Source organism: Podarcis bocagei (assembly GCF_964188305.1).
Source record: "Podarcis bocagei genome assembly, chromosome: 13".
Classification (NCBI taxonomy): domain Eukaryota; kingdom Metazoa; phylum Chordata; class Lepidosauria; order Squamata; family Lacertidae; genus Podarcis; species Podarcis bocagei.
This window is the reverse complement of record NC_138138.1, coordinates 38987954-38999438: the sequence shown is the minus strand read 5'-3', so window position 1 is coordinate 38999438 and position 11485 is coordinate 38987954. Positions and strand designations below refer to the sequence as shown.

General features: G+C 46.3%; 1 protein-coding gene across 1 annotated transcript in view; it reads left to right on the top strand.

Moving 5' to 3' along the window:
• The first annotated feature begins 1886 nt into the window (after positions 1–1886).
• FAM83E (family with sequence similarity 83 member E) overlaps positions 1887–11485 on the top strand; it is a 22173-nt gene continuing 12574 nt past the window's right edge. The window contains exons 1-5 of the mRNA XM_081169121.1: positions 1887–2155; positions 3431–3647; positions 5751–6206; positions 8006–8173; positions 8760–8884. Coding sequence (XP_081025247.1) covers positions 5754–6206; positions 8006–8173; positions 8760–8884 — 746 coding nt within the window. The 5' untranslated portion in view covers positions 1887–2155; positions 3431–3647; positions 5751–5753. The remainder of the gene's footprint in view (positions 2156–3430; positions 3648–5750; positions 6207–8005; positions 8174–8759; positions 8885–11485) is intronic.

The following is an 11485-nucleotide window of genomic DNA, read 5'->3' as shown; positions in this document are numbered from 1 at the left end:
TGTCCCCAGAGATTGCGGGGCTGGCAACAGGGAGAAGCGATCTTCTCCCCGTTGCCGCCCCTTGCTTCAAAAGAGGTCCGGGGACAGCGGGGAAGACGCACTGCGCTTCCCCACTATCCCCGGAGCTTGTGGGGCAAGCTTCGTTTTGCGAAGCAAGCCCATAAGGAAATGTGTCTTGCGAAGCGGCTAAGAAAACGAAAAACTCCTTCGTCTAGCGAGTTTTTCGTCTTCCGAGGCGTTCGTCTTGCGGGGCACCACTGTAACAGTAACACATTATCCCTATCTGTACATATAAGTGACATATTAGCGTAAGACGGTTGCTTTGCTACTGTTCATCCCTTTCTTCTACGTAGAAACAAAGCCTGGCTAGATGTGCACTCCAGCACAGCAGGGCATAGGAAGTAGCTGCCTTAAACTAAGCCAGACCATTGCTCATTCTAGCTAGACAGCTACACTGACTGGCAGCAGCAATCCAGGATTTCAGTCGGGGTGGACCCCCAGCCCTACCTGCAGGCCAGCAATTGAATCTGGAATCTTCTGCATCAATATCATCATCATAATTTTATTCTTTATATGCCACCCATCTGACAGGATTGCCCCAGCCACTCTAGGCGGCTCCCAACAAAATGTTAAAAACACAATAAAGCATCAAACATTACAAACGTCCCTATACAGGGCTGCTTCAGATGTCTTCTAAATGCCATATAGTTGTTTATTTCCTTGACATCTGATGGGAGGGCGTTCCACAGGGCGGGAGCCACTACTGAGAAGGCCCTCTGCCTGGTTCCCTGTAACCTCACTTCTTGCAGTGAGGGAATTGTCAGAAGGCTCCCAGAGTTGGACCTCCAAGCAAAGCAGATGCTTTGCCATTAAGTTATGGCCTGTTCACAGTCTCCAAAGAGGTTTAAAATTCCTAAACTGGTGGAGCATAGGAGTGGGGTCGATTTACTGCCCTTTCACAATTTATAATGAAATGGTAGATGAGCACAACCACCAAATCATTGACTAGGAGAAAACACAAAATCTACAGAATTAAGGATATGTATATTAAGTTTTATGGGACGTGGGTGGCACTGTGGGTTAAACCACAGAGCCTAGGACTTGCCGATTAGAAGGTCAGTGGTTCGAATCCCCGCAACGGGGTGAGCTCCCGTTGCTCGGTCCCTGCTCCTGCCAACCTAGCAGTTCGAAAGCACGTCAAAGTGCAAGTAGATAAATAGGTACCACTCTGGCAGGAAGGTAAATGGCGTTTCCGTGCGCTGGTCTGGTTCACCAGAAGCGGCTTAGTCAGGCTGGCCACATGACCCAGAAGCTGTACGCCGGCTCCCTCGGCCAATAAAGCAAGATGAGTGCCGCAACCCCAGAGTTGGTCACGACTGGACCTAATGGTCAGGGGTCCCTTTACCTTACCCTTTAAATTAAATTTTTAAAATTTCCAAAACCGTATGGGTACTTGGACAAAGGGGAAGTTATATCACTCACAATGAATGACATCACAGAAAGCAGCCAACTGGTCTCTTGAGAAGCGGACAATCACCTTCATGCAGCCTTGAGGGATAAAGTGCATACAGGTGCAACAAATGGGAACTAAATGCGTATTACCACCCACACTCCAAAGCAATGTTTGTGCATAAATGTCCTGTGTCTGGAGACATGGCTCCAAGTGTGATCTGATCATGCAGATATCCCAAGAGCCAAGGAGAAAAGAGGGGGTGTTGCCTACACCCCTAGTCATGCAAATGAAGGGGACAACCAGAGCTCACCTCTCTCTCTCCCACCCCACCCCTGCTTGGTATGCAATTGTCTCATTAATTAAAATTCTCCGCAGGCTGCATTGTTTGCTTACAGGGGAGGGCGATTCCTCTAAGCTACCTTGGCAGCCAGACTCCTAACAGGTGCTTTGCAAATAATCAATCCCTGGGCTTCCGGGATCGGTGAGCTGCTTCTACTCTCCACCTGGCAACAAGCGCAGGAAGGGCAGCTGCTGAAGACAACTCCTAAAGTCGGTTTGGACAGAGAGAGAGAGAGAGAGAGAGTGTGTTGGGCATTCCATGGCTTCCCTCTGAGCACAGTCCTGTATACAGCATCTCATGAGGAAGAGCAATAAACAGGGGACTTAAAAGAGGATATACACCCGGAACTCCTAAGCAAGCAGGTATGCGGTGTGAAAAAGGAAGAATGAACTGGATAGTTTAGCGAGGTCTCCTAGTAGGGTGGGCGGAGAGCATGAGGTTTTTGCTTGTTACTCCTTCGCAAAGGAGCTGGTGTCTGCTGTGTTGGTAAAGGCGAAAAACAACAACACCTAAGTAACTTGCGGGAGCAGCTATTAAGTTAGGTCTCATGTGTTTTTGGAGAAGGGAGATTTGAGTCCTACAGAGTTAAGGAGAGGAACGAAGGATGGAAGAATACAGGCTGCTGGAGAGGAAAGTGATGTGAACCAGTTGTAAAATAGGTAGGGGACCCTGTACCTTTAATAGTTGTGTCAAAGGCAGAAGTTGTGTTGCTGGCCTTCTCTGCAATTGTAAAAGGCATCTATGCTACATATTATAATCCATCACCCTAGGGAGAAGCTTTTTAATGGATTAGAATCACAGCTTCCCCCCTCCCTGCCTTTCCCCATTTGCTTGGGTGGCTCTTGTGCTTTTAAAGCTGGCAGAAATTCAACAGGTTGGGCAAACTTTCCCTATCGCTGCATCAGTTCCTGTCACAGACATTTAGAGACAGATTACGAGAAAACTCCTGACTGAAAAGTGCGGTGTCTCTAAAGCGGGTGGGCATAGTCCAGGATTTTCTCTGGAAATGAATGGGTGGAACGGGAACATGACTCCAAGATGGTTTGATGGCCTTATGAATATATTTTTTTAAAAATCATCCTGACTTACGGCTCCTTAATTAATATTTATTTTATCATTACTTTCATGTCGCAACTTTCCTCCAAGGAGCTAAAAAGTGGTGTGCCAAGTTCTCACCAACCTAATTTCACCCTCCCAACAACCCTGTGAGGGCGGTTAAGCTGAGAGATGGTGGCTGGCCCCATGTCACCCAGTGAGTTTCATGGCTGAGTGGGCATTTGAACCCTGGCCTTCCAGATCTCAGCCCAGCACTCAAACCCCTGCACTGTATGTTACACCCTCCTCTCTTTGTAGAGGACCCAAGAGTCTCTGCTTCCTTTGGTTTCTATATAGCCCCCTAACTCGCCATAAAGGTGGGGTTCTAAATAAACAAGGTAATATAATCTTATCTGCAATTTCCTGTGTGGCACCTAACGTACCTGGCAGGCTTGGGTTGGACAGGCAGTGAAACAGGAGTGGCTGTTTTCTCAAGGAAGTCCACCACAATCTTGTAAAGTACTATTTCCTTCACTCTTCTGGAGAAACACAAGCAGAACAATCTCATTATACTATTCCCCTACTCTTCTTGCATGCTTTAGGAACTGTGGCCGTACAAAGGGATGCCCCCCGATTCAACCGAGGAGATGCACCTGCAGCTGTGAAAGGACGCCCTTCTTTAAACTGGTGGCTTCCTCCTCACCTCCCTGGGAAAGAAATTTCCACCCACTGCATAACAGGAAAATCAGCCTGCAGAAGATATGTTCAGTTGTGACCCTGTCACACATCTGAATGGCTGAGATCTAAGAAGCTGAGCAGGTAAAAAGAGGACATGTGCTCCTGTTCATTGGATGAAAATCCCAGTGCTTAATTTTGAAAGCTGATTGGCTAAGAAGAATCGGCAACCTTAAACTCTTCCTTGGATAAAAGGAGGAAAGATTTCATAATGCTAATTCACCAGTCAGCAGGGATGCACTGTTCATCCTCATAGGCTAAGAACAGAATATTATTTCACTGGTTGATTGGCTAGAGAGTCTGGCCGGCATGGGATTTTAATTTCTTCTTCATTCATTGGGTCTGCTTAAGGCACTTGTTCCAGGAACTGACAGACTGCCATTGGCCAAGGACTGTGGGAATTTCCACCTTTGGGGTGACCTAGACCCTCAAAGCTGACACATTATTTGCTTTAACCAAGTACTTCCCACTGCTCAATCACTTAAGGAAAGTAATAAAGCCAGAGACATTTCCCAGTTGTTTATTCACAGAAAATAGCAATCATCCTAGCAGATAACTGGGGCAGAATATTCTCATTGCCTAGGTGAGGATAACTTCTGACGTCTGGCCCGTAACAGAAGACGACACTTCTCACCAGAAACAACTGGACCTAGGAAAGTTGGAACTCTTTGATTAATCACTTTGAGATGCTTCTACTCTCTCACACAGCCATTTTCTGCAAGTGTGGGAAAGTGTCTGCAAGTGGAAGGACGAGTAGTGGTTTCTCCAAATGAACTTCTGGGAAGAAGGTTTCGGCTTTGTGAATGTGTAGGAGGTGTATTTCCTTTTTGTAAAAAAATAATTGTCTGAAGCTGCAAAAAAGAGGATTGCACAGACTGGCAGAAGACGTCAGAGAAAGAACTACTGTTCTCGAGATGTGCCTTGAAAGGTTACCTGGCAAGACAAGATAATATTATGCCGGTTGATGCACTGTTCCACAAACTCAACAAGAGAACCTAGGAGATTTATGCTCTTGGGTGCTGTTTTTTAAGCCCAATAGGCTCAACCCCCAACCAGAGAGCCCAGCTTGTATTATTCTCACTGTTCTAACCTTCTAGACCTCCCTGTCCACCCAAGTGTCACACAGCTTGCTGGTTCCCTTTAGTCTTTGCCTACTAAGCAAGAGTTTCCTCCTGCCCCACATTCTGCTAATCTCGTCATCCCACATCATAAAGATTGCAGAGTCCAGTTGCATACAAGAGAGCTGACAGCCCGACTAGAGATTTGTTCCACAGGCTCTTAGTTTCAAATGAATTTCCCATAATTTCCACCAGTGGGAACGAAGACAATTCACAAACTGAAGTGGGTGACAGCTCAAGTAGGTTTCTTTTGTTTGTAGAGGTGGCACAACCTTGAATTATGATTCAAGGAGATGCTAGAGTAACAGGCAAACAGTTGTGTGGCCACCAGCTCTAGCACTAGTTAGTACAACTGGTACTTTGGGTATTTGTTTTGCATTTTACGGCTGTTCCCCATCCACCCCCGGACATATTTTTTGAGCTGTGATTACCAGGATAACTACCGTTACTCATACCTTTGGATGTAGATCATATTGTGTTTAGGGTTAAAAGGGTTTTAGAATCAAATTATACTCTTCGTGAGGCTGAGATTTGGAATCTAGGGGTGCCAACACTATTTTGACATGTACCATGAAAACAGGTTGCCTATATGATAGTTCCCATGAATGTAAATAGAGAGCAGGTGATAAGGAGTTATGGATGTGGTAAACTGAGATGCAGAGTCAACTTTAGGCTTATCTGGACAAGGGGTGGAAGGAGGTCGTGAGTCCCGGTATCCAGCATTAGAATAATCCAGTGTACTATCAGGGTTTAGAAAGTGAAACTAAGGCAGTTAGGCCACCTGAAAACGGTGAAAGTTATGGTTGAACTAGCCACTGGGGCTGTCCCATGAACAATGATCATTCTTTATCTCTATGCCCTGAACAGCTTCAGAGGCTAAAATCCACACACAGAAATTCTGTTAAAGAGGCAGGAGCAGGGCACGCTGTTTCTTTTTTGACATGACAGAAGAATTTTAGGTCAAGGATGCAAGATTATATGGCTGCATACCCAGAGGGTTTGGAAAGGCCCACTCTGGTTACAGGGTAGAGTTGTGGGTACTGTATAATTTAATGCCCTTTCCCCAAAGGCCATGGCAGGTTCCCAGGTCCTCTGCTTGGAGAGCGAAGAGCCGTATGCTAAAGTAACGGAATCGAACCCTGAATTTTATTATTGTGAGGGTCAGCGGGTAGCCCTCGAAGCGCTGCTCGCTAAAGGCGAAGAGGCATTTAAGGAGTGCGTCTCCCAGGAAAAGCTGCGCCCCTTTCTGTCAGATGGAGAGCTGCAAGAACTGAAGGCAGCTGTAGAAGACTCGCGGGCTCCCTCGCCAGGTGGAATTGGCAATGGTGGCCACGGGGGCAAGGGATCAAGCCTCAGCTACTGGCCTGGACGTTCGGACGAGCCTACCCCAGAGCTGGAGCTAGGGTGGCCAGAGAACAGCGTTTGGAAAGGGATTACCCGTGTGGAGGTCTATACCCACCCACCAGGAGAGGGAGCGCCCCACATCAAGGAGCTGGTGCGAAGATACATCCAGCAAGCCAACAAGGTACTGAGGACAGGTAGCAGCATCCTTCTAGATGTTGTGGATATGGAGGAGGATAGCCACATTAGCCAAAGGTGCATTTCTAAAACATACATTTCCACATAATTACTTCACAACAACCCCCGCTCTCTTTCTCTTTTTATCTCTCATCTCTCTCAAAACTGCCCCCCTATATTGTGAGTGTGATTTGTGATCCACAGTAAAAAAAGGATCAAAAACAATGGCACAAATAGTATTGCTTCTCAGTGTGCTTCAAGGAAGCTCTATCTTCGGGAAATTAAATTAAACCACCACCACTTGGGAGAACTTTTCTGCTGCAGCTCAACTGAGCAGATGCAGACTGTGATCCTATAATCACTAACCTGGGAGTAAGCAGCACTGAAGTTGGTAGAGTTACTTTCCAAACTGACACATACAGGATTTTGCTCTAAATTCCGCTCCACTCCACCTCTAGAGAGTTTCCTCAAAACATGTTGAGAGCCATTTTTGTCTGTGCAGGGTTTTATTTATTTATTGTCATCATTCCTATCTTTGTGTTCCCCCTTCACAAAGTGGAGGGAAATTCAGAGCATTTTTACCCTAATCAATTTCCTTGGAAGTGAGAGGATGGGAGATTTATGGTGCTCTGTACTGGTGTATTTACAGATTTACAGGTTCAGCAAGTAGGATAGAGGTCAGAAGCAAACATGCAGTCACTAACCTGGGAGTAAGCAGCACTGAAGTTGGTAGAGTTACTTTCCAAACTGACACATACAGGATTTTGCTCTAAATTCCGCTCCACTCCACCTCTAGAGAGTTTCCTCAAAACATGTTGAGAGCCATTTTTGTCTGTGCAGGGTTTTATTTATTTATTGTCATCATTCCTATCTTTGTGTTCCCCCTTCACAAAGTGGAGGGAAATACAGAGCATTTTTACCCTAATCAATTTCCTTGGAAGTGAGAGGATGGGAGATTTATGGTGCTCTGTACTGGTGTATTTACAGATTTACAGGTTCAGCAAGTAGGATAGAGGTCAGAAGCAAACATGCAGTCCATCTTAGTATCATAATCACGTCTAAGTATTTCTTTCCAGCTGCACACACACACACGGCATCAATTTCAGTACCAACATACTACCACCCAAATTAAGAAATCTCACTAAATTAAATACAAAAATCAAATCCATACAAGGTTAAAATGGCAGTTTAGTGAAAGAAATTGTATTTTGGTTTTTAGATTCAAGATGGGGAACCTGTTGACCTGTAGATGGACCACAACTCCCATCAGCCCTGGTCATTAGCCATGTTGGCTTGGGCTGATGGACGCTGGAGTCAAAAAACACCTGAAGGGCCAGATTCCCCAACACTGCTTTAGACAGTGCACATATATGTTACAGCAGGCACCATCTTAAAAGAGGTATTCTCTCCTGTGTGAGAGTGAAGAGGGGAATGCTTTTTAATATATGAATCTGATCGATCAGTCACTTAAGGGGTTGCAACACCAGTACAAATGGACATAACTGGCATTCCAGATGCTTGAATTAACCACTTTCTTTGTAAGCCCACCTTGGAAAGAAATCTCAAATTTCCTTCAGTAAGCAACCAGAAGGGAGGCTCACGAGGGAGGGGGAAGACTCAGAACAAAAGCTAGCGATATATTTGCTCATTCAACAGTAAGGATGCAAATCGAGTCACTGTGCATACAATGCACACACCTGACTTGGCTCTCATCACTGTTGATTTGGGGGTATTTAATTCTGAAAGCAAAATTGCATGACTTCTGTCTAGTTATATATCCCACAAGCCAAACTGTTTGTCCTCCAGGTGATTGCCATTGTCATGGATGTTTTCACGGACCCTGACATCCTCTTAGATCTGTATGATGCAGCACTCAGGCGCCGAGTCCCCGCCTACATCATTCTCAGCAGAGAGCATCTTGCCTCCTTCCTCACCATGGCTGAGAAAACGTGCCTTAATGTCCGTCACACAGAGGTGAGATGGGGAGGGCTTTGGTTCTGTGCAGGTCTCTCCACCCCCAGAGGCAGAGGCAGCTGCATCTCAGTTGACTCTCACCTCCTGTGCTTTCCAAAAAACAAGGAATCACTAGCAGACTTTGCTAAAATAATAGGGGCAAAGGTTGGTTTGTGGTGCCTTTGGAATGAGGTCCCCAAGGAGGTGCATAAGAAGGGACACTGCCATTATTATTATTATTATTATTTAGATACACAGTGCAAACCTGTATAGTCTACTCAGAAGTGAGACATGCAGAATTCAATGGGGCATACCCTTAGGTAACTGGGTACAGGATTGCAGCCTCAAAAGAAGCAGCAGCAGCAAAGCAGGTATTTTTCAATGGGTTTGGGGGGAATTCCAGGACCAGTTCCTTACTCAAGTTGGGTTTTTGTAAGTGGGATGCAAGCACTCCTTTTGCCCAGAAGGAGTGCAGGAAAACAGTGGAAGATAGGGGTGCCTGACGTGCTCTGGTCCATGGGGTCACGAAGAGTCGGACACGACTGAACAATGAAGTGCAGGGGAAATGTAGTGGCCGTTTCTATATAATTGTTCAACCCCTTTTTAGAATCTGAGAGTCCGAGTCATCCGGGGTTGCACTTTTCAAAGCAGACAGCAGAAGCAGGTCACAGGGACCGTGAAGGAGAAATTTGTCCTGGTTGACGGGGAAGTCGTGATCACTGGCAGCTACAGGTAAGGAGTTCTCCTTACCTCTTCTTAAAGAGCATTTTTGCAGTGCGTGAGCTGCTGCAAATGGAGCAAAGCTTTAAAGAGTCACACCTGCACTCTTTGATTCTCAGGGTGCCTCTGGACCTATGTGGGACTCAGACACTTTGGAGAAGGGACTGGGGGGGGGGGATTTGATTCAGTTTGCATTGAAAGTCAAACTTACCTAATTTGCCCTTTCCAAAACACGTGAACCAAAACACAGGCAGCCTTCAAAATTCACACTCCTCTGAATTTTCCCCAGACAGTAATGTATACAAAAATTGCACATTGTACTGCAAAGTGTGTAGATAAATGCAGGCATTTGGGGAAATAAGATATAAGAATGCATTACAATAGGCAAAACTTTTTGCAAAAATGTGTACATCAGGCAAAATTGCATACAAAAATGTGTATATTGAGATACATTTGCACTTAAATTCTAATGAATCTTCATGAGGACTTTAATAAACATAAACATAATAAACTGTTGTAAACTAAGAGGCTGACAGATTCACCCATCCCCACTCTGAGAAGCTAAAGTTGGCAGCTGTGACTGTTCCGAGCTTTGCTCCATTTGCAGAAGTGAGCCTGCTGTAGAAAATGCATGGAGGGGACTAAAGGCTACTTTGGCACTGTTGCTTGGGAAAGGGAAGGGGCTACAAGGTCCTGCACCTATGCCTGGTGGTTTGGCCTTTAGTGGCTGCACTGGAGAAAGTGTCCCCATCATGCCTCTGGAGTGAGGAACCTTTGGCCCTCCGGAAGTTCCTGAACTACTGCTCCATTGGTTATGCTTGCTAAGGCTGATGGGAGTTGTATGTGGAGGGCCAAAGGTTTCCTACGCCTGCTCTGAGTGTTTTACTCCAAGATTGGAAGCTGCCTGAGACCATGTTTTGCCTTCCGCACTTTGCCTCTTTCAAGTTAAGGGGACCCACAGAGTACGGCTTGTCCATGGGCCCTTAAAATCTGGAGCTGGCATGGATGTTGCACCCTCCCCCATTTCTTTCCTGGAATAATTGCATCTCATTCTATTTTCATGCTACATACTCAGCTCCTGTTCCCCCTATAATTACTCACAGTGAAGACTGCCAGACTCGGTAGAAAACTAGAGTTACCACCTTTTGTAGAGGCAGCCTCTGTGTCTTTAACGAGCCACATGACAGGCAAGAATACAACAAGCGATGCTTTTTGACAGCACACTGCTGGGGAACGCTACCTCTGTTCCATTTCTGCCTGTCATACACATGTTTAATGTGTTAAAGAGCCTCTCTTTGCATGGCAGAAAAGATGGCATCCCATATAGGAGATGGATCTCTGTGACTACAACCTCCCACACGAGGGGTTGATGCATGTCTTGGGGCACGAAATACCTGCCACCGACAAAGCGTCCTTCTCCCAGGGACTTCAAATTACATATGATTGTTTGTTTCAGTGCAACTTTAGTATTTGTTTTGATGTGACTGGAAATACGGCCTTTTCTGCTTTAGTTCTCCGTTGTCAGCAGAGAGAGCCTGTGACGGTGCTGAAATTAGCTGGATTTTGGCCAGGGATTTGGGATTATTACTTGACAGGACTCCTTCCTAATTGGTTCCAGGACTTGCTGGCATCCATTAGCAGATTTCCTAGAGAGTGACAACTCAGCCATAGATCAATCTTTAGTTTCAGCAGAAACTGATTCATTTCCTAGTTTCTTCCACATTCCACTCAGCTCTAAACCACAGGTGGTGTTTAAGAGCCCATTGGAGCCTAGGAATTAAGGCACTGTATCTCATTTCTCAAGGACACAGTGGTGGCTGCTGCCCATTGGAGCTGGTTGCGCAGAAGGCAAGGAGGCCAGCAGCAGGTGGCGGCAGAGCCAGCAACAAGCAGAGCAAAATGATTCTAGCTTTGCTGAATTTAGGTAAAACTAAAGAGGAGGCGGGCAGGATGTGGGTGACGCTGTGGGTTAAACCACAGAGCCTAGGACTTGCCAATCAGAAGGTCGGTGGTTCGAGTCCCCGCAATGGGGTGAGCTCCCGTTGCTCGGTCCCTGCTCCTGCCAACCTAGCAGTTCGAAAGCACATCAAAGTGCAAGTAGATAAATAGGTTCTGCTCCGGCGGGAAGGTAAACGGCGTTTCCGTGCGCTGCTCTGGTTCTCCAGAAGCGGCTTAGTCATGCTGGCCACATGACCCGGAAGCTGTACGCCGGCTCCCTCGGCCAGTAAAGCGAGATGAGCGCCACAACCCCAGAGTCGGTCACTGGACCTAATGGTCAGGGGTCTCTTTACCTTTTACTAAAGAGGAGGAAGCTGACAGTCAAGACCAACATCTGGGGTTGTTGTATATAGGCAGGCAGGCAGCAGGGAACTGGCTGAGGGGAGGCTGAGTTTGGTGAGACAGTACCACATTTGCCCTACACTGCTGCCTGGTCTTCTATATATGGTGATACTTCCGCAATGTGTTGTTCTCCTTCCTTCTGTAACGTCATCAAAGTGATGTCACCACCTGTGACCTCAAGAGGCTTAAACTGGAAGTCCTCCATGGAATCTGCCAATGAGCTTTTGGCATCCATTGTGATGCTGTTGCTTAAGCAGCCATCAAATTCTGCTA